We start from the raw sequence: 24,615 nt of genomic DNA, 5'->3' as shown, positions 1-24,615 counted from the left end.
GTTTCTCTGTGTAGCCCTGTCTGTCCTGGAACTCACTCTGTAGACCAGGCTGGCCTCGAACTCAGAAATCCACCTACCTCTGCCTCCCAAGTGTTGAGATTAAAGGCGTGTGCCACCACTGCCTGGCGCTTTCCAACCTTCTTAATGATTCTCAAATACTGGTCATCAAAATTTCCCAAGGTATTTTTAAATTTTTAATTACTTAGTTAAATTTTTAGATAGTCCCAGGTATCCCAGGCCATCCTCAAGTCCATGTATGTAGCTGAGGATGAACTTTCTGTCCCTCCTGGCTCCATCCTCTCACGGTTGTGCCTCTAGCTTGAGCCACCACATCTGGTTTATGGTTTTATGGAGATTAAACCTAGAGTCCTTTGTATGCTAAGCAAACACTTTGCCAATTGACCTATATCTCCATTCCTGTTTTATTTTATAATGAGCTAGCATCCATCGTAGTTAGGCCTCATTAGCCACACTGAAATCATATACAACCTTATTTTAATTTGTATGTTGCCGGTTATTGAATCCAGCACCTTATAGTAGGCAAATAGTCTACAAGTGAGCCACGTTTCCATATAACACCCCCCCACACTTGGTTGTGTGTAGCTGTGGGTGTTTGTAGGGGTGTAAGAAAGACAGACAGACTCCAGTTTTTGCTTTGGGTTTTAAAATATATTTATATGGGGCTGGAGAGATGGCTCAGCGGTTAAAAGTGCCAACTGCTCTTCCAGAGGTCCTGAGTTCAAATCCCAGCAACCACATAGTGGCTCATAACCACCCGTAATGAGATCTGACATCCTCTGGTGTGTCTGAAGACAGCTACAGTGTACTTTCATATAGTAATAAATAAATGTTAAAAAATATATATATATATATATATATTTATATGATGTTGTGTATGTACATGCATGTGTTACAATGCATTTGTGAATGTCAGTAGACGACTTTGGAGAATAGGTTCTCTCCACTATGAGTTCTAGGGATTGAACTCAGGTTGTCAAATTTACACTGTGTTTTAGTTTCGTTTTTGATGCTGTGATAGTCTATAAGCAACATAGGGGAGGATAATCACTTACTGAGGTATGTCAAGGACAGGAACTTGAAGGCAGGCCTGTTTGCTGTTTCACACAGCAACTACCCTTATAGCCAAAGAAGTACAGCAGGAACAATGAAGAATACTTCCTGCTAGTTGGCTTGCAGGCCAGCTTACACTCAGCTAGCTTTTTGTTTGTTTTAAGATTTATTTATTTTATGAGTTCTCTATCTGGATGTACCTTATAGATGGTTGTGAGCCAACATGTGGTTGTTGGGAATTAAACTCAGGACCTCTGGAAGAGCAGCAAGTGCTCTTAACCACTGAACCAGCTCTCAGCTAGTTCCCCCCCACACACATTTTTTTATTAGATATTTTCTTCATTTACATTTCAAATGCTATCCCAAAAGTCCCCTATATCATCCCCCCGCCCTGCTCCCCGACCCACTCACTCCCACTTCTTGGCCCTGGCGTTCCTCTGTACTGGGGCATATAAAGTTTGCAAGACCAAGGGGCCTCTCTTCCCAATGATGGCCAACTAGGCCATCTTCTGCTACATATGCAGCTAGAGACAGGAGCTCTGGGGGTACTGATTAGTTCATATTGTTGTTCCACCTATAGGGTTGTAGACCCCTTTGGCTCCTGGGTACTTTCTCTAGCTCCTGTATTGGGGGCCCTGTGTTCCATCCTATAGATGACTGTGAGCATCCACTTCTGTATTTGCCGGGCACTGGCAAAGCCTCACAGAAGACAGCTATATCAGGGTCCCTTCAGCAAAATCTTGCTGGCATATGCAATAGTGTCTGGGTTTGGTGGCTGATTATGGGATGGACCCCTGGGTGGGTCAGTCTCTGGATGGTCCATCCTTCCAGCTAGTTTTCTTACATTAGTTAGGACTACTTGCCTATCTGTAATAGAGCCTACAATGGGCTATTCAATTAAGCCAAGATAACCCCGCCCCCAGATGTACTTGAGGCTGTTCTGACCTAGGAATTCCTCAGTTAAGGGTGTTGTCTGGCTGGAGAGATGGCTCAGCAGTCTGCTCTTCCAGAGGTCCTTAGTTCTAAACCCAGCAACTATCTGTAATGAGATCTGATGTCCTCTTTTGGTGTGTCTGAAGACAGCTACAGTGTATTTATGTATAATAAATAAATCTTAAAAAAAAAAGGCTGTCTTCTCACTGATTCTAAGCTGTGTCCAGTTGACAGTTTAAAAGTAACCAGAATACATAGCTTCTTTCATCAACCCCAATGTCTCACTTTGTAACCCAGGCTGTCCTCATGCTTGCAATTCTCCTGCCTCAGGTTCTCTCCTAAATGTTGGGATTTCGTAAGTTCTTGGGGCTCAGTGCTAAGATCTTTTACAAGATACCCAAGTGATTATGAAGTGCTTAAAAACTATTGTGCTACCTTACCTTAGTTAGTTAATTTTAGATTTTTTTAATGTATTTGAATAGTTTCCCTATAAATTAAGTAAGCCTTATTTTATTTAACAGTCTTCTCAAAGTGCAAGAGGTTTGAAAAGATGTACAGGACATTATATACTGAAGAATGGGCTGAGGACTTAGCTCAGTTGGTAGAATACTTGCCTAGCAGGTCCTGGTTTCCATCCCTAACACCACATAAAAGAACTCAGGAGGATGAAAAGTTCAAATTTGCTTTGGCTACATAGCAAATTTGAGGCCAGCCTGGGATACTTGAGACCTTGTTGCAAAACAAAAACAAAGGCTGGCTGTGGTATACACACCTTTACCCTTTAATCCACAACACTTAAAAGGAGAGTCAAGAAGATATGAGTTCAAGACCAGCCTGATTTACATAGTGAGTTCCAGGCTGGCCAAGACTGTAAAAGCTGCCTCTCCTCTGTGGCCATGCTGCAGAACATATAGGAAAAGCAGTGTTTGTAGCAGTTGGTGCTGTTATAGTTAGGAGTCCTCTGCTGTGAGTCTTGGATGTTTTCCTGTAAGGGAAAACTGTTGTACTTAATTTCCTTGATTCTTCAAGCTTGTGGTAATAGGGTCTGGTTGTCAGCATAGCACTTGTTAAGGCTGAGGCAGGAGAAGCAAGAGCTTGAACTGAGCGAGTGCTTCGGAGTAAGTCCATACCAGCTTGGCCTTCACAGTGAAAGCCTGAAAAAAGAAAAAAATAAAAAAAAAAAAAAAGAAGAAAAAAATTTGATAAAAAAATTCAAGAACTTGTACTCAGATTCATGTTTCTGGAGATTTGTTTATTAAGCATACAAGAAACCCCTGTTGAGTGCTACATTGTACTATGTACTGCAGCTATAAGAAGTTGTATAACATGGCAAGTTTCACACTTTTAGAAGTTACAAAACATTTTGTTGTTCCTTTTGTTTGGAGTACCTGAGAACAAATAACTAGAATTCATACTACCCTCAACACCTTTATTCCTAATTTGCCAATTTTTTTATAACTGTGTTTTTTTTTCCCCAGAAGCCTCTTAGCAAAGAATTTTACAAAATCCTAGTATAGGAAGGATGTAGTGGTGCAAGCCTGTAATCCCAGGCAGAGATGAGGCAGATTGCAAACTTGAGGACAGTTGGGACAAAATGGGGAGACCCTTTCTCAAACAAGCAAACAGGAAACAAATACAAAGCTTAGGAAGATGGCTCATTCAGTAATGTGCTTGCTGTGTAAGCATGAGGGCCCCCAGGTGAGGCAGCACACATCTGTAACTTGGGTGGCAGTGTGGGGGAGGACATGGACAGAGGGAACTGGCAGATCCCTGGCGCTCACTGGCACTGTAGTCTGACTTCCACACACATACACACATGCCACATGAAGACATACATATACCACTTCCATACACATACATACATGCAAATATAAAACAAACCAATTTTGGTATGAAACAATAAGGCTAATTTGTTTAAGACTATAGTAGTCTGGGCTGGAGAGCTGGCACAGTGGTTAAGAGCACTTGCTGCCCTTCCAGAGGTCCTGAGTTCAATTCCCAACAACTATATGATGGCTCACAACCATCTGTCATGGGATCTGACACCCTCTTCTGGTGTGTCTGAAGACAACTACAGTGTACTCATATAAGTAAAATAAATAAATGAATCTTAAAACAAACAAAAAGATTATAATAGTCTATGTGGTTTTACATCATCCTTTTGAGTCAGTTGATTTACCTACTGGCAAGATAATGTATGCTGAACTATGGTAATGCTAAATAGTACAATGGAAAATTAATCCAGAATTAATAAACTGAGTTTCCAATTCCTGAATAGTCTACTGCCTAGTAAAACTTGAGTCTACTTTGTTTTCTGAGGTTCATAGAACCTGCATTTTAATTTCCACAGTTTATGTGTACAGGAATCTTTTCCTTAGGTGGTTTTTTTAGATACCATGCAAACCAGATCATCTATGAGTGTCCTTTTGGAGGATAAACAGTTGAGACTGGAGCTGGAAGGATGGCCCCATGGATAAAGACACTTGCTAACAAGCCTAGCAATCTGAGTTCTATCCTCAGGACCCAAATGGTAGAGAGAGAACTGACTCCCAAAACGTGTCCTCTGACTATCACACATGCATTGTGACATGTGTGAATGTATACATACATACATACATACATACATACATACATACATACATACATACAATTTTTAAAAAGACTGTTGACTAGTCAAGAATGTCAGTATTTGTACACTTTGTTTACTAACAGCTAAATTCTCTAGAGTCTGAAAGTTAGTAGCTATTATTTTTTTTTAGAGAACCTTTTTGCATATAGGCTTTTTTTGTATTATTGTCATAAAAGAATGGGGATGTAGAGTTAGAGCCTGTCTTAAAATTTTCAGCTTGTTTAAAGCTAAACTAAATTGTACTCAGTACCTGCTTGGCTTAGTTTTAGCTCCTTTCATTTCCTTAGAGATGCGTGTTAGAAACGATTTCTAATTATTTCCTTTTTCTGTCTGTCTGTCTGTCTGTCTGCCTGCCTGCCTGCCTGCCTGCTTTCATTCCTTCTTTCTTTTTTTTCCAGACAGGATTTCTAAGTGTAGCCCTGGCTATCCTGGAACTTGCTCTGTAGACCAGCAACTCAGAGATCTACCTACCTTTGCCTCCTGAGTGCTGAGATTAAAGACTTGTGTCACCACTACCCAGATTCAGTCTCTAATCATTTCTGATTGGTTATTACTAGAAATAATATTTCTCGCCAGGGATTCTGAAAATTAACTCTGGACAGGAATAAAGAAAGAAGTGCTGGAACTGCTTGGCTATCCCACCAAACCTGTTTTCTGTATGAAACTGGTAATATATAATTTTAGATTTTTTTTATGTTCCTTGTTGAGTTTATATTTTCAGTTGCTACTAATGCTCTATAGAACTTTATATGACTCTCTAATTTACTTTTCAGTACTTATATTCTTTGTTTGTTTGTTTGTTTTGGTTTTGGTTTTTTCTAGACAGGGTTTCTCTGTGTAGCCCTGGCTGTCCTGGAACTCACTCTATAGACCAGGCTGGCTTCGAAATCAGAAATTTGCCTGCCTCTGCCTCCCAAGTGCTGGGATTAAAGGCATGTGTCACCACTGCCCAGCAGTACTTATATTAAAAGGTACAGGCTTTTTTTTCTTTTTTAACTCAAAGACATTTTTTTCCCAGTCATACAGATCAGCACTCTTTTCTTAGGTTACATTATATGCATGTAAATTTATTTCACTTATCATTATTATGTGTAGATATGATATGTGTTGAGGGGGCACATATGTCATGGTACACATGTGGAAGTCTGAGAACAATTTTATGAAGTGAATTTTCTCCTTCCACCTTTACGAGGGTTCTGGGGTGCAAACTCAAAAAAGTTATTAGACTTGTATGGTAAGCACTTGTATGACTAGCCCATACATTTTATTCTTGATTTATTAAAAGAAATTTCTGGGGCTGGTGAGATGGCTCAGTGGGTTAGAGCACCCGACTGCTCTTCCGAAGGTCCAGAGTTCAAATCCCAGCAACCACATGGTGGCTCACAACCATCCGTAACAAGATCTGACTCCCTCTTCTGGAGTGTCTGAAGACAGCTACAGTGTACTTACATATAATAAATAAATAAATCTAAAAAAAAAAAAAAAAAAAAAAAAAGAAATTTCTGATCATTCTAGACTTGAGAATACTAAAGTACAAAGAAGAAAGTAAAGTAACCTAGAATACGGTTATCTTAGGCATAATGATTATTCACTTTGTATCCATTTTAGTATTAATTTCTTATCTTTTTAAAGAATTATGTCTTTTACGTGAATGTTTTCCCTGTGTGTATGTATGTGTACCATATGCATGCATGCCTGGTGCCTGAAGAATTCTGAAGAAGGTGTCTGACTCTTGGAACTAGGGTTATGGATGGTTGTGAGGTGGCATGTGGGCGGCATGTGGGCGGCACGTGGGCACTGGGAATTGAACCCAGGACCTCTGTAAACAAGTCTGCTTATCCACCAAGCCATCTTGCCAGTCCCCACCATTTATCTTTTTTTAAAATCTTTTTAAATTCTGCTAGCTTTCTTTTTAATAGGTTTGGAATTACACTGCATATGGAATTTTATCTATTTATCTAGATTTTTATTCTTTCTGTGTGTATATGTATGTGAGTGCCAGCACCTTCATGCCACAGCTTTCCCACCTATGGGAAGTCAGGGTGTGTCCTTCCCAGAGTCAGGGTATGCCTTCACCTTGTTGAGGTTGAGTCTCTTTTATTGAATCTGTATCCTGCAGGCTAGCTGGCCTTTGAGCCAATCTGGTAGGTTCTTCTGTTTTTGCCTTCCATCTTATAGTAGGATAGGATTATAGCTGTACACTACTGTTCTTTTTATATGGGTTCCAAGGATTGAACTCAAGTTGTCAGGCTTGTATGACAACCATTTTTGCCTACTGAGCCATCTCCCTGACTCCATAATTTTATATTATTTTTTTCATTTAATGAGTACTGCTTTCTCATGTCATTAAGTAGTTTTTAAAATGTTATTCTTAACACCTTAAATATAGTCCATTGTAATGCAGCACCTTAATTTATATTTTTCTTCAGCACTTAATTCCTATTTTTTTTGTCATAAATATTACTATGACAAACATTTTACTATGTAAAGATCCCAGCACCCATGTTGAGTGGTTCACAACTGATTGTCCCTCCACCTATGAGGGATTCTCATACCTCTGGTCTCTGAGGGCACCTGTACTAACATGCAAACACACATACATATACACACATGTGAACATACATGTAAATAAATAAAATATTATAAAAATTGTAATTCTCTCAACCATGGCTTTTCTTTTCTTTCTTTCTTTCTTTTTTTTTTAAGTATTTTTATTAGTATGTATGGATGCCCATGCTCTGTATATGGTGGTCAGAGGACAGCTCTCAGAAGTTACTTCTTTTCCTTCTACCTTGGGATTTAGGGATTGAGTTCAGACCAAATGCTTGTATTTGCTAAACCATCTCACTCCCAGCATTCATATGAGTTTCACTTTCAGGCAGATCCTAACTGTATCATTTATGCATCCTAATTGCTCTGAACACACAAGCTTTTTCCCCTATAGACTGGATGGGCCTTGTATTAGTCAGGGTTCTCTAGAGTCACAGAACTTATGGATAATTTCTAAATAGTAAAGGAATTTATTGATGACTTACAGTCGGCAGCCCAATTCCCAACAATGGTTCAGTCGCAGCTGTGAATGGAAGTCCAAGGATCTAGCAGTTACTCAGTCTCACGCAGCAAGCAGGCGAAGGAGCAAGAGCAAGAGCTAGACTCCCTTCTTCCAATGTCCTTATATTGTCTCCAGCAGAAGGTGTAGCCCAGATTAAAGGTGTGTTCCACCACACCTTTAATCCCAGATGAAAGGCGTAGCCCAGATTAAAGGTGTGTTCCTTAAACTCAGAGATTCAATCTTCTGGAATCCATAGCCACTGTGGCTCAAGATCTTCAAACCAAGATCCAGATAAGCATCTCCAAGCCTCCAGATAAGGGTCACTGGTGAGCCTTCCAATTCCGGATTGTAGTTCATTCCAAATATTGTCAAGTTGACAACCAGGAATAGCCACTACAATCCACCCCTTGTCAACTTGACACAAATAATATCTCATGTTCACATGAAACAATAACAAGGTTGTAAATACGCCTAACATGATATAACTATCCCTCGTACAATCGCAAACGCATTAGTAAATTTACAATGGGCATTCATATTACTTTATAATCCTCGTTTCTGCAACTGGTTACGTGGCCTTAATTGGTATTTATAACTACCTTCCTCTACTACCCATTCTGTATTTCCTTCTCCTTCAGCCAGCACCTCAGCAGGTCTTGGCTCTTTTCCTGGAGGATTGACCCATACCTTCATTCCTGATGGGTCTGCATCCTTTGTCATCCTGCTTGGATTAGGCTGTTGTAGTTTCCCATTGACTTTAATCACAGGACATGGTAGTACTAAGAGACGCCCTAAGGGATCTCCTACACTCCAGACATAATCTTGCTTACCACCATTGTGAAGAGGTAATCCAATTTCCCCATGGTAATCTGGATCTATCACCCCTCCTAACACTGTTATTCCTTTTTTAGCCTGTTGGTTTAAGGGCATTAGAAGCCCAAAATGACCAGGGGGAAGTTTGAGCTTCCAGTTCAATGGAATGTTTGTTGTAGCTCCTGGTAGGAGCACTCCCCTCTCTGGAGCCAAAACTTCTAAGCCAGCAGAACCTAGAGTTATGGGGACAGGAAGCAAAAATTTTCCTAGAGGGTCACTAGGAGTGATAGTAAGTGGAACTATTCCTTTTTCCACCCCTTGATTCCTGGACCCATGAATCCTGGCTATGGGTGAAACTGTACCATATATCGAGCGCTGATTCAAAGCATATACTGCCTTCTGAAGAACTCTACCCCAGCCTTCCAAGCTGTTACCACCTAATTGGCGCTGTAACTGCGTCTTCAAAAGGCCATTCCATCTTTCTATCAGCCCAGCTGCTTCAGGATGATGGGGAATGTGGTAAGACCAGTGTATTCCATGATCGTGGGCCCACTGTCGTACTTCTCTGGCTGTGAAATGAGTTCCTTGGTCAGAAGCAATACTGTGTGGAATACCATGACGATAGATAAGGCATTCTGTCAGTCCATGAATGGTGGTTTTAGCAGAGGCATTACGTGCAGGAAAGGCAAATCCATAACCAGAATAAGTATCTATTCCAGTAAGAACAAAACGCTGTCCTTTCCACGAAGGAAGTGGTCCAATGTAGTCAACCTGCCACCAGGTTGCTGGCTGGTCACCTCGAGGAATGGTGCCATATCTGGGGCTCAGTGTTGGTTTCTGCTGTTGGCAGATCTGGCAATCAGCAGCAGCTGTAGCCAGGTCAGCCTTGGTGAGTGGAAGCCCATGTTGCTGAGCCCAAGCATAACCTCCATCTCGACCACCATGGCCACTTTGTTCATGTGCCCATTGAGCAATGACAGGGATGGCTGGGGAGAGAGGCTGATTGTCCACAGAACGGGTCATCTTATCCACTTGATTATTGAACTCCTCCTCAGCTGAAGTCACCTTTTGGTGAGCATTTACATGGGACACAAATATCTTCACATCCTTTGCCCATTTGGAGAGATCTATCCACATACTTCTTCCCCAGATGTCTTTCTCACCAATTTTCCAATTGTGATCTTTCCAAGTCCCTGACCATCCAGCCAATCCATTGGCTACAGCCCATGAGTCAGTGTATAATCGTACATCTGGCCATTTCTTCTTGCAAACAAACTGTAATACCATGTGTACTGCCCGAAGTTCTGCCCACTGTGAAGATTTCCCTTCACCTGTGTCTTTCAAGGTTGTCCCAGAAAGGGGTTGTAATGCTGCAGCTGTCCACTTCTGGGTGGTGCCTGCATAACGTGCAGAGCCATCAGTAAACCAGGCTCTAGTCTTCTCCTCTTCGGTCAGTTGATCATAGGGAACACCCCATGAGGCTATAGGTGCATGCTTGGCAGCAGATGGCATTGTAACAGGAATAGAAACCATAGGCATTTGAGCAACTTCTTCATGTAACTTGCTTGTGCCTTCAGGACCTGCTCTGGCCCGATCACGTATATACCACTTCCATTTGATAATAGACTGCTGCTGTGCACGTCCCACTTTATGACTTGCAGGGTCTGATAGTACCCAGCTCATGATGGGTAGTTCAGGTCGCATAGTGACTTGGTGTCCTATTGTCAGACGTTCAGTTTCCACTAAGGCCCAATAGCAGGCCAAGAGCTGTTTTTCAAAGGGAGAATAGTTGTCTGCAGATGATGGTAGAGCTTTGCTCCAAAATCCCAAAGGCCTTTTCTGTGATTCACCTACAGGGGCCTGCCAGAGGCTCCAAACAGCATCTCTATCAGCCACAGACACCTCAAGTACCATCGGATCTGCTGGGTCATATGGTCCAAGTGGTAGAGCAGCCTGCACAGCAGCCTGGACCTGTTGAAGGGCCTTCTCCTGTTCCAGGCCCCACACAAAGCTAGCAGCTTTCCGAGTCACTTGGTAAATAGGCCTAAGTAACACACCCAAGTGAGGGATGTGTTGTCTCCAGAATCCAAATAGACCCACTAAACGTTGTGCTTCTTTCTTGGTTGTAGGAGGGGCCAGGTGCAATAACTTATCTTTCACCTTAGAAGGAATATCTCTGCATGCCCCACACCACTGGACTCCTAAGAATTTCACTGAGGTAGATGGTCCTTGAATTTTGGTTGGATTTATTTCCCATCCTCTGATACGCATATGTGTTACCAATGAGTCCAAAGTGGTTGCTACTTCCTGCTCACTTGGTCCAATCAGCATAATGTCATCAATATAGTGCACCAATGTGATATTTTGTGGAAGATCCAAACGATCAAGATCCCTTCTAACTAAATTATGACACAGGGCAGGAGAGTTAATATATCCTTGAGGCAAAACTGTGAAGGTATACTGTTGGCCTTGCCAACTGAAAGCAATTTGCTTCTGGTGGTCCTTATGGACAGGTACTGAGAAGAAGGCATTTGCCAGATCAATAGCCGCATACCAGGTGCCAGGAGATGTGTTAATTTGCTCAAGTAAGGAAACTACATCTGGTACAGCAGCTGCAATTGGAGTTACTACCTGATTTAGTTTTCGGTAATCAACTGTCATTCTCCATGATCCATCTGTTTTCTGCACTGGCCAGATAGGAGAGTTAAATGGAGATGTGGTGGGAACCACCACCCCTGCATCTTTCAAGTCCTTGATAGTGGCAGTAATTTCTGCAATTCCTCCAGGAATACGATACTGTTTTTGATTCACTATTTTCTTTGGCAGAGGCAACTCTAAAGGCTTCCATTTGGCCTTTCCAACCATAATAGCCCTCACTCTACAGTTCAGGGAACCAATATGAGAATTCTGCCAATTTCTGAGTATATCTATCCCAATTATACATTCTGGAACTGGGGAAATCACCACAGGATGTGTCCGGGGACCTACTGGACCTACTGTGAGTCGGACATCAGTCAAAACTCCATTAATCACCTGCCCTCCATAAGCCCCTACTTTAACTGGAGGGCCACAATGTTTCTTGGGATCCCCTGGGATCAGTGTCAACTCAGAACCAGTATCCAGCAGACCCCGAAAAGTCTGATTATTTCCTTTTCCCCAGTGTACAGTTACCCTTGTAAAAGGCCGTAGGTCCCTCTGGGGAAGAACTGGAGAAAGGGTAACAGCAAAACCTTTGAGTGTCTTATCAAGATCCTTCCTCAGAGGAACCTGGCCACCCCTTCATTCAAGGGGTTCCGGATCTGCAAACTGTCTCAAGTCTGGAAATTGATTCACTGGCCGAGATTGCTGTTTACCACGATCTAATGTAGCCTTTCTTTCATTTGTTTGAGAATTTTTCTGCTTATACAGATCAAACAAATATGCAGTAGGCTTCCTATGTATTTCATTCCTGGAAACACCATGATTGATTAGCCAGTACCAAAGGTCCAAGCGAGTCATGCCATTATAAATTTCACCTCTCCTGTGCTGACCATTACTGGGTATGTTATTATAAACATTCTTTTGTCTACGCTGTCCATTATAATAACTAGGATCACCTTGTCTCCGGCGATTCAATGCTGCCACCTGGCCCTTGTTACCTCGGGATCCAACTAAACCCAGTGAATTTAATTCATCTAATTGAGCAGAAGCATCTCCAATGCTAAGATCTGGCACAAGGAAAAGGGAAAGAACAAAACCCTTCAAATGTGCTGGTGCCCCTCTCACCAATTTGCGTCTTATAGAGCTGGTGAAAGGCATATCTTCTGGACCTTCCCATTGTGGACAATTATGCTTTACACAATATATCCACTCTAGCATTGCAATTTCCCTAAGTCTTAAAATCCCTTCATCAACACTAAGCCACGGAATATCAGGCATCTCCAAGTCATTTCCAGTAGGCCATCTTTTGATAAACACCTCAGCCAACCATTCAAACAAACTTTTGACACCTTTTTTAACTATGCGAGCTTCCGTATTAAACCTAGAATCTCTGCTCAGAGGACCCATGTCAATAAACTCAGCCTGCTCTAGTTTTATGTTCCTTCCACCCTTATCCCACACCCTTAAAATCCATTCCCACACATATTCACCAGGTTTCTGCTTGAATGAATTAGCAAACTCATTAAGCTCCTTAGTAGTGTAGCGAATTTCCTCATGGACTATACTTTCTACCTCCCCTCTAGGAGCCTGTTTTGCTTTGAGTCTGGTTACAGGTCTAGAAGAAACTATTGGTGGGCCGTGAGCAGACTCTGCAAAATTAATTTCCTCATGTGGGGAAGGCATTATTTCAAGAGGTGGGGCTGAGGGTACTACTTCCTCAGGTGGGGCAAACCCTTGAGAATCTGAGGATTCAAAATTCTCAGCTTCAACATGGTCTTCCCACACATCCCCGTCCCATGTTGTAGGATCCCATTCTTTGCCAATTAGAGCCCTTACTTTAACTGTCGACACACTCTGAGGCTGAGACTTGAATTTTCTCTGTAGTTCAGCCAACCTTACAATGAGAGTTTCTGTTTGATTTTCTGCAACTTGAGCTCTATTGCTACAAGAGAGAAGATTCTCCTCAAGGACACACTTAGCAACTTTTAGATCGTTTACTTGTGTCTGGAGCCTTTCGATTTTATCACACAACTCCTTCCTTTCATTCATCATTTTTTCCACAGATACTAAGAGCAGCCAGCCAGTAAAATCATTTTTCGATTTTTTCCCCATCTTGTAGAAAGCTTTGTGCACTGAATCACCTAATTCATTAAGAAAATCAAGGGCATTAGCTTCTTTAAGTTCGGAATATAGTTTCAACCATGGGTCTTCAAAATTCTCTGAGCTCCCAGGAGGGAGAGAATCTGGAGAGGTTTCAATATTTGAAAGTGCTGGTGGATCAACAAGCCAATTCCAGTATTTTAAAAGATTCATCCTTGTACTTCTGTTACTCTAGAACCACTCCTGGTACCAACTTCTGTATTAGTCAGGGTTCTCTAGAGTCACAGAACTTATGGATAATTTCTAAATAGTAAAGGAATTTATTGATGACTTACAGTCGGCAGCCCAATTCCCAACAATGGTTCAGTCGCAGCTGTGAATGGAAGTCCAAGGATCTAGCAGTTACTCAGTCTCACGCAGCAAGCAGGCGAAGGAGCAAGAGCAAGAGCTAGACTCCCTTCTTCCAATGTCCTTATATTGTCTCCAGCAGAAGGTGTAGCCCAGATTAAAGGTGTGTTCCACCACACCTTTAATCCCAGATGAAAGGCGTAGCCCAGATTAAAGGTGTGTTCCTTAAACTCAGAGATTCAATCTTCTGGAATCCATAGCCACTGTGGCTCAAGATCTTCAAACCAAGATCCAGATAAGCATCTCCAAGCCTCCAGATAAGGGTCACTGGTGAGCCTTCCAATTCCGGATTGTAGTTCATTCCAAATATTGTCAAGTTGACAACCAGGAATAGCCACTACAGGCCTCTAAGGACAACCTTCTAATGCATCTTTGTTTTCTTGTCCTAAGATCCTTTCAGAAAGCATCTCACTTATTCTTGGTAGTATCTTTTAATTTGTATATTCCTCTCATCATTTATTGTTTAGTCCTATAAAGTTCTTACATTTTATCCTGGAAAATAGATCAGGAAAGGAGACAGCAAACTGTGTCATTCCTAGATACATGGTCTGCTTGTCAGGCCCTAGAGTTACAGATGAGCAGTGAGTTAAATTCACATTGAGTGGCAGCAACATCATTCAAGACTTCATTTTTTTTGTCTCCCTTTGCTTATATGATAGAAATGTGTTGGTTTTTGTTTTTCACATAGAAATAATCAGAAGCATTCTTTGTGTGTCACAGATGTAGCAGATGGAGAATGAAGAAATAATTAAAAAGGTGTGAGTGGAATTCTTTAAATGGGGAGAAAGATTATTCTTACTGTTAAGTAATTAAATTTTCTTGAATGCAGCAATGATAGAAATGACAAGGGATAGTAGAATAACAGGATGATTTAAGTATAACTAGGCACTTAAGAAAGACTTCTTCCTTCCATTGTGATTTCTGTTTTGGTAAACATGGTAAAAATAAAGGCTTACAAATTGGGACGGAAGCAGGAAATCCTATTAGTGGCTGCCAGTTTAACATTCAAGACCAATGGGAAGCTCACTTCTGTTAGATTTCAATGCTTTTCCTCCCAAAGTCTTCCTTTTCTTTCTTTCTTTCTTTCTTTCTTTTTTTTTTAATAAGGCACAATTTTGTTTTCATATCAGATTCTTATTAGAGAGTCCAAATTATAATCATCCTCACTTTTTGAAAATCTGAAATTTGTGGCTTGAGGAAAAATGTTCTTAAACTCACTTTCTACTCCCCTATTACCATAAAGAACCCTTTCTTTCTTCTGATAATCACTAAAAGGGGAGAATTTCACCCAAGTGCTAGAATCAACGTAAAAGAGAGGACTTCTCCCTTATCCTTGTGTCCACCTCTACCTTGATAGAAGTAGACCCAGAGGAAACCCTGAAAGCCAAGTTCTGGCCTTGTGATACGTTAGGAAAACAGGCTCTGGAGCTGGAAGTGGAATTGTCTGCGGTACAGCAGTTGGGAATTCCCATAGATGAATGATTTGCTTTTCAGAGACATCTGAGTTTTCAGCCTAAATGACCATCATTTTTATATTTATTTGCTTTTATTTACTTATTTTTTTAAATCTGTATTATGGTTTTAGAAAGTACTAAAAATAATTTATTTGTTTTTTTTAAATGTATTTAAAACAAACAAACAATCCAGAAAACCTTGTTGTCCTGGGGCTATGTGAGGAAGAATGAAGCTCTCATTTTCCGGTACCCAATCAGCAGCTTGAGCTGGCCTCTCCTAGGAACAGAATTTATTGAAGCAATTTATCCTGGCTAACTGTGATATAAATCTGTGTATACGTATGTACATACAGAGTCTATTCCATTACAACAGGACTGAAGCATCAGTTTTCTTCATAGTTAGACCATGTTCCTATCACATTGAAAGATGACCAAGCAGCCCCTTCTATTTTATGGGGCACCTCACACTTTTAAACACCGATTAGCTGTGGAATTACTGATTAGACAACCAGAAATACTGGTTTCTAACCTAAAGATAAATCCTAAGAGAATAGGAAGAATATTACCTCGTTGCCCTCTATTTTAAGCATGGTTTTCTGGCTACTAGATTCATTCTAGCATGTTAACATTTTATTTTAATGCAGGTCTGACTGAGATTGGCCTGACATTTTGGTTTATCTCCAATATAAAATTTGAGATTTGGTTACAGTTCTGAGATTGTTTCCAGACATATTCCAACAGACATCCCTCATTCACATCCTTTTATGAATAGTTCTGTGTTGTGGATGGTTGTATGAAAATGTCCTTAGCACCTTGTTTTACAAGGCTACTTTCACCTTTCCTCCCAGTTTTCTCTTTGACTTTTCCAAATAGTGTTTATCTTTTAGGGATATTTTTACTGTGATTTGCATTTCTAATCATTATTCATCTCTGCCTGGTTTTTATTCTTAATTGGAATATGAGAACTTTTCTCAATGCGTTCAGATTGCATTTGTTGTTTTTGACAAAGAATTTTGGGAGACATTTTAAGAGTCATTTAAAAAGAGCAATATAAATTCTGTTAAGTTCTTCAGAGAAATAGAGGGAATGGATGGTGGTGCCTTTAAGTGCATTTCTTTATCCCCTGCAGCAGTACACATCTGTTGGCTGCAGCAGAGCAGCCTAAGAACTCTGGCCGAGAGCAGCACAAACAGCCGGAACATATTCACCCAGTAAACCCCCAAAGAGTCGACATTTGTTTTATTGCTGCTTTTAAAAACCTAGCCATAAATAGAATCAGAGGGGGGAGGGGCACTGATATTTCTTCATTTGCAACAGACAATTGCTGGGGGGGAGGAGAAGGAGGCTCCCAGTGGGGAGGGGAAGTTTTTATTTTTATTTTTTTATTAATGAAAATCATTTCCCATGTAGTCCAATAGGATGGGTGCTTTGTTTTCTTTGGCAATAATCTGGGATAAACGACCCTTGCCAACAGTCTCGTAGTTTATACACCAGGGAGCCAGATTATAGCCCTGTAAAATGGAGCACCCCTCCTATAATCCCTTAATTAATTAAATGACAAATTTTGGTCTTCTCTAGTTCAGAAATATGGCTTCCGCATCGAGCGTTCAGTGAATTTATTGACATAGAGAGCTGCACTGGTTGTAATTTAGTAGACTGGAGAAATATGTTATATACTGTAGCAGAAAGAGGGAAAACCCAGCAAAGGCTTAAAATTCCTTGACTATTTAAGTCTGAATTTTCCTAATTAAAAGTTTCAGTTGAGGCATAGTAGATCATATGCCACCTGTCTAATGGGTCTTACCAAAGTAGCCTGTGTTTACAGCTATGATAGATGGCATTCTTGGAACACCTGTTTCTAGGCTTGATATTTTTGAAGCGTATTTTTTTTTCTCCAGCGTATTTAACATAACTTTTCCCCTACTCCCCTCCCCAGCTCTGCTCTGCTTTATGAAATATGGGAGACGACAGACCGTTTGTGTGCAGTGCCCCGGGCTGTGGACAGGTACGTTTACAATATACTTTATTGTGAATGTCTTGTTGTGAATCAAAGTGGCTGTTTTATCACTAAGGCAAAGAGTTTAAAGCCGGTATTTTACGTGATCACTGGAGGTAATCAGATCACAGGATTTGCAGCGTGTAAATCCAAGTTATGAGGAAGTGTAGGCACTCCACTGTAATGAAATCTGCCTTGCTTTCTTCCATCTTGTTATTCTACTGATGTTTGTTTTCCAACACACAGTATTAAACAATACATGTTACCCTTTCTTCTTTTCTAAAGCTGTCCATCTAAACACAAAGCAAGTTTAGAAATACCTTCTTGACCTTCATATATATAAAAGTCTGTTTAACATATTTAGAGAGTCAGCTAAGAATGTTCCCATTCATTGTAAGCCTCCAATTTCATCGTCTCTGTAGATTTCTCAGATAAGAAAAAGGAATGTTTCTTTTGATTGTTGATTCAGAAAAATCGTGCTAACAGCTAAGTCAGGGACAGACAAACCCAACATAGAACTTGAAATCCAGTGGTATTCTACAAATATTTCCCATGTCTGATACTGTGACATGGGTTGTTCTGTATGTCAGCTCCTAATTGTTTGCATGTGTGTCCATGCTTCTTTTTTATAAAATAATTCTGTTAGAATTGCCTTGTTTTTCATTTTATATTTAACTTTTTTCCCCTAGATTTTTTTTCTACTGCTTCTACAAATAATGAGAAAAAAATGAATTAAAGTTTTATTTGCCTTCATTTGATAGAACCTGAACTATAATCAGTTAGGAATATATCATGTGACTGTCCAGTGACACTTACTGGTGGTATGTGAGATTGCAGACTGGTTCTATTATGTATTGTAAATACTTAAACAAGAAGAGCTAAGTCCTAGACACGTCTAAGAATTGGAAGTTGAGAGGTAGTAGAGATAGTGATGGTACAAGAAATAGGAAGAGGATCCTAGATTTCAATAAGTGCTGAAAATTTCTGATAAGACATTTAAACAAAATCCTTGTTTTCTGCAGGATTCAGGATCCTAAGGTGTATTTTCTTCCCTGTTAAAAATTTTTAATATGAATAGATATGTTTCCATTTTCAAAAGCATTATTAAAGTAGGCATGTTAAATGATCCTTTCAAATTTGTATGTATGAATTTTATAATGCTGTGTGTTGTGACTCTGCAGCTGATACATAGTAATATGCTATGCTGTTGGAAAAATCTGAATTTTTGGTGAGTTTATTTTCCTCATATTTGACTTTTTTTTTTTAAGACAAGATCTCATTGTGTAGTTCTGAATACCCTGGAACTCTCTATGTAGACCAGGCTGGCCTCAAATTCACAAAGATCCACCTTAAAGGTGTGTGCCACCATTCCTGGCCAGGCCCAGGCTACAAGAGACCTTGCCTCACAAACAAATGAACAAAAAATTTTGTGAGCCAGACATGGGAGTGCACACTTAATAACAGCACCCAGAGGCAGAGAAAAAAATGATCTTTGTGGGGTGGGACCAAAACCGTTGAAAGGGCAAAAGCACTTGCTACACAAGCCTGATAACCCATGGTAGGAAGTTGAAAAGAAAGTGGACTCTTAAATATTACTGACCTCCACATGCACACTCTGGTATGTGTGTACCCACACTTACATATCATAAACACATTAACTTTTATTAATAAATAAAAATTTTAAAGTTTTAAAATGCCCAGCAGTGGTGGTACATTCCTTTAGTCCCAGCACTCAGGAGACTGAGGCAGGTGGATCTCTGTGAGTTTGAGGCCAGCCTGGTCTAGAAAGCAAGTTCCAGGATAGCAAGGACTATATAGAAAAACCCTGTCTCAAAAAAAGGAAAGTTTTAAAATTCATTTTGTACTAGAAAAGGAAAGTAGTAAGGACTTTTTACTTTGACTTCTTTAACAGGAGAGAAAGCTCCAACTTAAAGGTTTGGTGGCAATGTGACTTTACCTTTTTTGCATATCAGAAAGTGTTCTTTCAGGTAAGATTGTAGTTCTCCAGTTATATTTAGTCCTTTTTTAGATTTCTTCTGAGATCTGATAACAAATAGCTCCAAAGTAGGATTTCAACAGATACATGTGATCACCCCATGCCATGTAAAATAGAGAAAGTGTGGGAGAAGATACAAATTTGGTAAAGCCAGCTACCATTCTACTTCCTTAAATCTTGGGAGTCTTCATTTTTAGAGCCACCCAGAGGCCTTTGAGTTACTTGTAATCTGCTTGTTATTGACTCAAATTATCTGTTCAAAAGTGGTAGAAACAAAAAAGTAAATCCCAGGAAGGAACCGTGTCAGTTTCACCTCTGGAAGGCATGATTTAGGACCTGTTATTGGAGAAGACTCAAAAATCAGTGGTAAGAAGGAGTTGACGCAGAGGCTAAGAGCACTGTTGATCTTGCAGACGACCAACGTTTGATTCTGAGAACCCGTATATGGCAGCTCACAAAAGTCTATAACTCGGTTCTAGGGGATTCAACACACTCTTCTGACCTCGAAGGAGCTGCGTGCATATAGAGCACAGGCATATGTGCAAACAAACATTCAAATGTGGAAGATTCTTTTTTAAATCTTTTTTTTTTTTTAAATCTTTGTTGGAGATTTAGCTCAAATGTGCAAAAAATTTATGCAAGGCTCTGGGTTCAGGCTTCAGCTCTGAAAAAAAAAAAAAAGAACAAAGAGAACTAAGGGAATTCAGCTTTGTTTCTGTATCTAGACCTGTGTAGACTCCACCATATGCATCTTTAAACTCAGAAATCTTCCTGTAGTTTAATATTAAGGAACTTTAAAAGGAAAATTTACTTAAAATAGACTAGTAGATTATACCCTCCACTATATAATCAAAACCACCAGGCTTTCAATGGATACATAAACATGTTTTGGTTGCTAGGTTTTTAATGGCTGTTATTTTTGGACTGTGTTCATGATCTACTTCCCAACAGTCTGATGTGACACAGCTGAGTTCTAAATACACTGCATGTACTTAAAAAAAATGGCTACCAAAGGTTGTGCTGTCTGCATTCTTTTGTTAAAACACAGATGATAAGCTTTTTAGCGCTTTTATTCCTATTTTCCTTTTGAGACTGTTTCTCTTAAGGCCTTCATGAAGGAGAACTTGAGAAAAAACAATATCCTTGCTAAAAACTTCTCTATGAAATGTGGTATACGCAGTCATTAATAGAGTGGAGCTGCCTCCTGAGAATTGGTTAGTTTTGTTAAGGCAACAGTCCCCCAGGTACTCTTTTGACTGAGGCCTAGGTGAATCGAGTTGTATGGGCTTTTGAAGCAATTATTAGGTAGCATCTATTTAAGAGCCAACTCACTTAAACACACCTGTAATCCTAGCCATCTGGTTAAGAAAAAGAAAAATAAGAAAGAGGATCACAAGTTCAAGGACAGCCTAAGCAACTTTCTGAGACCCTGTTTCAACATAAAAGTCCTGAGCTGTAGCTCTGTGTCAGAGGGCTTGCCTAGCATTCTTTTTGTTTGTTTGTTTGTTTGTTTGTTTGTTTTTTGAGACAGGGTTTCTCTGTATAGCCCTAGCTGTCTGGAACTCACATTGTAGTCCAGGCTAGCCTGGAACTCAGAAATCGCCTGTCTCTGCCTCCCGAGTGCTGGGATTAAAGGCGTGTGCCACCACGCCCGGCCTTTGCCTAGCATTCTTGAGTCCCCGGTTTAGGCTGGAGAGATGGTTCAGCATTTAAGAAGATGTATTGCTCTTGCAGAGGACCTGAATTTGATTCCCAGCACCCAAATGGTGACTCACAAGCACCTGTAACTCCAGCTTTGGAGGATCTGACACATTCATATGCACACATGCAAATTAAAACTAAGTCTTAAACCGAACGCTGACACCATTGCATACACTAGCAAGATTTTGCTGAAAGGACCCTGATATAGCTGTCTCTTGTGAGACTATGCCGGGGCCTAGCAAACACAGAAGTGGATGCTCACAGTCAGCTATTGGATGGATCACAGGGCCCCCAATGGAGGAACTAGAGAAAGTACCCAAGGAGCTAAAGGGGTCTGCAACCCTATAGGTGGAACAACAATATGAACTAACCAGTTACCCCCCACCCCCCACCCCGAGCTCGTGTCTCTAGCTGCATATGTATCAGAAGATGGCCTAGTTGGCCATCATTGGAAAGAGAGGCCCCTTGGTCTTGCAAACTTTATATGCCTCAGTATAGGGGAACGCCAGGGCCAAGAAGTGGGAGTGGGTGGGGGGAGGGTATGGGGGACTTTTGGGATAGCATTTGAAATGTAAATGAAGAAAAATACCTAAAAAACAACAACAACAACAACAAAAACCTAAGTCTTAAAAGGGTTGAGAAAAAAAGAGAGAGAGAGACCCTGGTTCAATCCCCAACACTGAAAAAACAAAAACAAACCCAATCTTTCTGTTAAAACATTGGTGGTGGGGCATGTCTTTAATTCCAGCACTTAAAAGGCAGAGGTAGGGGCTGGCAAGATGGCTCAAGAGGTTAAGAACACTGACTGTTCTTCCAAAGGTCCTGAGTTCAAATCCTAGCAACCACATAGTGGCTTACAACCATCTGTAATGAGATCTGACACCCTCTTCCCATGTGTCTGAAGACAGCTACAGTCTACTTACATAGAACAATAAATAAATCTTTAAAAATAAAAAATAAAAAAAAGAGGCAGAGGATCTTTGAGTTCAAGGCCAGACTTGTATTCAGAGCAAGTTTCAGGGCAGTCAGTGCTACATTAAGAAACCCTGTCTCAAAAAAAAAAAAAAAAGTAATTATAACATGGCAAAATGGCTTTGCCTTTGTGTTTTGTTAAAATAGTAAAGAATAATTGGTGCTGAATCTAGAGAGTCTTGTAGGAAAAAAAAACTTAAAGATGGGTCTTAATTGTATTGTTAATCTAAAACTCCTGGGTTCAAGTAATCCTCTTGCCTCAGCCTCCCATGCCAATTGAATGGAAGCAAGTATATATACTTGTTATTATCAGAAATCCTAAATTTGAGATGTTGCTTCATGTGCAGTTAGATTGTCTGTGTGTGTGCATTTGTGTATATGTGCAAATGGAGACAAGAGATGAGCCTTGAATGTCATTCCCCAGGATCCATCATCCATCTTTGTATTTTTTTATTGATAATTACATATAATGTATTTTGATCAGATTTATCCTTTCATTTCCCTTCTCTCCATTTCATACCTTAGGCCCTTCCCTCCTAACTTCAAATGCTTCCCCACCCCTCTCCGAAAGAACTGAGTCTGCGTACTGTTCTCTAGATTCATGGTTATAGGTCCATCTACTAAAGTATGGGTAGCCTTTAAAAACAGATTCTCCCAACCCTGGCAGCCATCAGTTGCCAGTTGTTCCTCGGGTAGGAGTGGAACTTCATGATCCACCTCTCCCATCCATTTTAGAAATTTGGGTGGCTTAATCTTGTGCAGATCTTGAACATGCAGTTGCAGTCACTTTGAGTTTATGTGTTCAACAAACTGACAGAGGATTTCTCACTGGGACCTGGAGCTTACTGATTAAGCTAGACTGGCTAGCTCTCCAGAAAACCCTAGTAATCTACATTTCTCTGACTCCTCAACTTTGGAATTACAAATGAGAGCCACCACACCTAGATTTTCATGTGGGTGCTAGAGATCAAACTCAGATCCTCATTCTTGCATGGCAAGCACTTTACCAATAGACCAATCTCCTCAACTTTTTTTTTTCCTTTTCCATTTTTTATTAGGTATTTAGCTCATTTACATTTCCAATGCTATACCAAAAGTCCCCCATACCCACCCACCCCCACTCCCCTACCCACCCACTCCCCCTTTTTGGCCCTGGCGTTCCCCTGTACTGGGGCATATAAAGTTTGCGTGTCCAATGGGCCTCTCTTTCCAGTGATGGCCGACTAGGCCATCTTTTGATTTCAATTTTTATTACCAAGAAATCAACAGACTCCACACTGCTATGTTATCCTATCAGGAACATATGCTGGCTTGCAGAGCAAATTATGCAGCTTTAAATAGAAAATATGGCTATCATCATCAAGTCTTAAAGTAGAAGCTGGTTATATCTGTTTATTATGTAAGTTGTTTCTGAAGAACAGGACATTTCCTCTGAAGACAGTATTTCATTGTTAACCACTGAGAAGTTTTTGTTGTAACTATGCTTAACAGTCCTGTCATTTAGAGAAATGATTATTTCTTTGTCCAGTGTGACCCCAGGTATTTATTCTCAAGATCTTTTTTTCTCTTAGAGTACACAGACCTCTAGGACCTTCAGTTGTATGAAAAGTTTGAGGTCAGCCTGGGTTAAATGAGACCTCATCTTTAAAAAAAAAAGAGCAACAGCGGCATCCTAGTTGTAGTGGGATTGAGAGCAGCTTCTTGTACCTTCACATCTTGTCATAGTAGGAATAATGTTTATGGTGCTGTAGTTCTGGCTTCACTTGGCGTCTAACCAACCTCCAGAGCTGTTTATTGCTTTGTATCCTTTGCCTCCATGAGCATTAGCCCTTAAATCTCTATTGCTCTGTAATACTTGAGGCAACAGATAACTCCTGTGATTGGTTAAATGCTACAAAGGGATGTTTTATTGTCTATATAACACAAATCTATAGATTATTTCTGTTATCCCAGCTTTCCCATTAAAAGGGCCATACTGGTTCTATGGGACTCTGGATCTTTCATTCTGCCCCTTTGGCAAGTTTCCCTAATATCTGTCATGAGCACAAAAGAAAAGCAAAGAAGAATAACTTGATGTTGATTACTCATTCTTTATGTTAGGGGAGCATCATGAATTGAAAAATGACCAGGAGAGAAATGAGTTAGGTAGGCAAATGCTCTTGTGGTGGTGTATGCATGCTATGTTTGTATGCTAGGACAGGTGAAGGCAATTTTAGACAAACAAATAAGCTTTTCATTCTTACCCCCTGCTAAGATTTTTTTAACTCAAAATTTCATTTAATAATTCATATTTTACTCAATAATTCATTTAGTTCCCATCTGGTAGGGGTGACTGCATGCTGTCAGGCAGCTGAAAATATACTACATGATACACAGTTAGGCCAAATGTTAGCCTTATTTTTGTAAAATGTTGATTTTGCAATAATTTCCAGTCCACTTTTGAGAATTCTGTAGTTGTATGTAACCTGTGATGGAACTGGTCTACAAGTATGTATTAACACAGAATTGGGATTAGGTTTAAAAATGCTCAGAGGCGTTAAGGACTAAGAATTAACTGGTTTCTTAAAGTCAAATCTGATCTCTTGATGCTCTTCCTAAACACATGTTACTGGGTTATTTTAGCTCTTTGTGTTATATATTGTGCTATTATTAAAAGCATATAATACATTAAAGCGTCCTTGCTTTAGCCTGTTCCCTCCATCCCCACCAAACAAACAAAAATTAAATGATGCTGTATGAATATAGTTGGAGCTATAATTAGGAAATTAAACTGAAAATTTTTCATTCATTAACTCTTGTTTTTCCTGCATACAACTGAGTATTTAAAAAGAAATGGGAGTGTTGGAATTT

At 40.2% G+C, this 24,615-nt stretch overlaps 1 protein-coding gene and 1 long non-coding RNA gene across 4 annotated transcripts in view; one reads left to right on the top strand and one right to left on the bottom strand.

Moving 5' to 3' along the window:
- Positions 1–24,615, top strand: part of Atf7 (activating transcription factor 7) — a 99,519-nt gene that overhangs the window by 14,688 nt on the left and 60,216 nt on the right. For all 3 annotated transcript variants that reach the window (NM_001310070.1, NM_001310067.1, NM_001310066.1), the window contains exon 2: positions 17,037–17,105. In NM_001310070.1, coding sequence (NP_001296999.1) covers positions 17,058–17,105 — 48 coding nt within the window. In that variant the 5' untranslated portion in view covers positions 17,037–17,057. The remainder of the gene's footprint in view (positions 1–17,036; positions 17,106–24,615) is intronic.
- LOC105246046 (uncharacterized) lies at positions 2,766–7,769 on the bottom strand. Its single transcript, NR_155446.1, has 2 exons — positions 7,669–7,769; positions 2,766–3,158 (listed from the first exon to the last, which is right to left on the bottom strand). It is a non-coding gene; the product is annotated as an uncharacterized LOC105246046 (long non-coding RNA).

This window comes from Mus musculus, chromosome 15, assembly GCF_000001635.26.
Source record: "Mus musculus strain C57BL/6J chromosome 15, GRCm38.p6 C57BL/6J".
NCBI lineage: Eukaryota > Metazoa > Chordata > Mammalia > Rodentia > Muridae > Mus > Mus musculus.
This window is presented reverse-complemented; position numbering and strand designations above follow the sequence as displayed.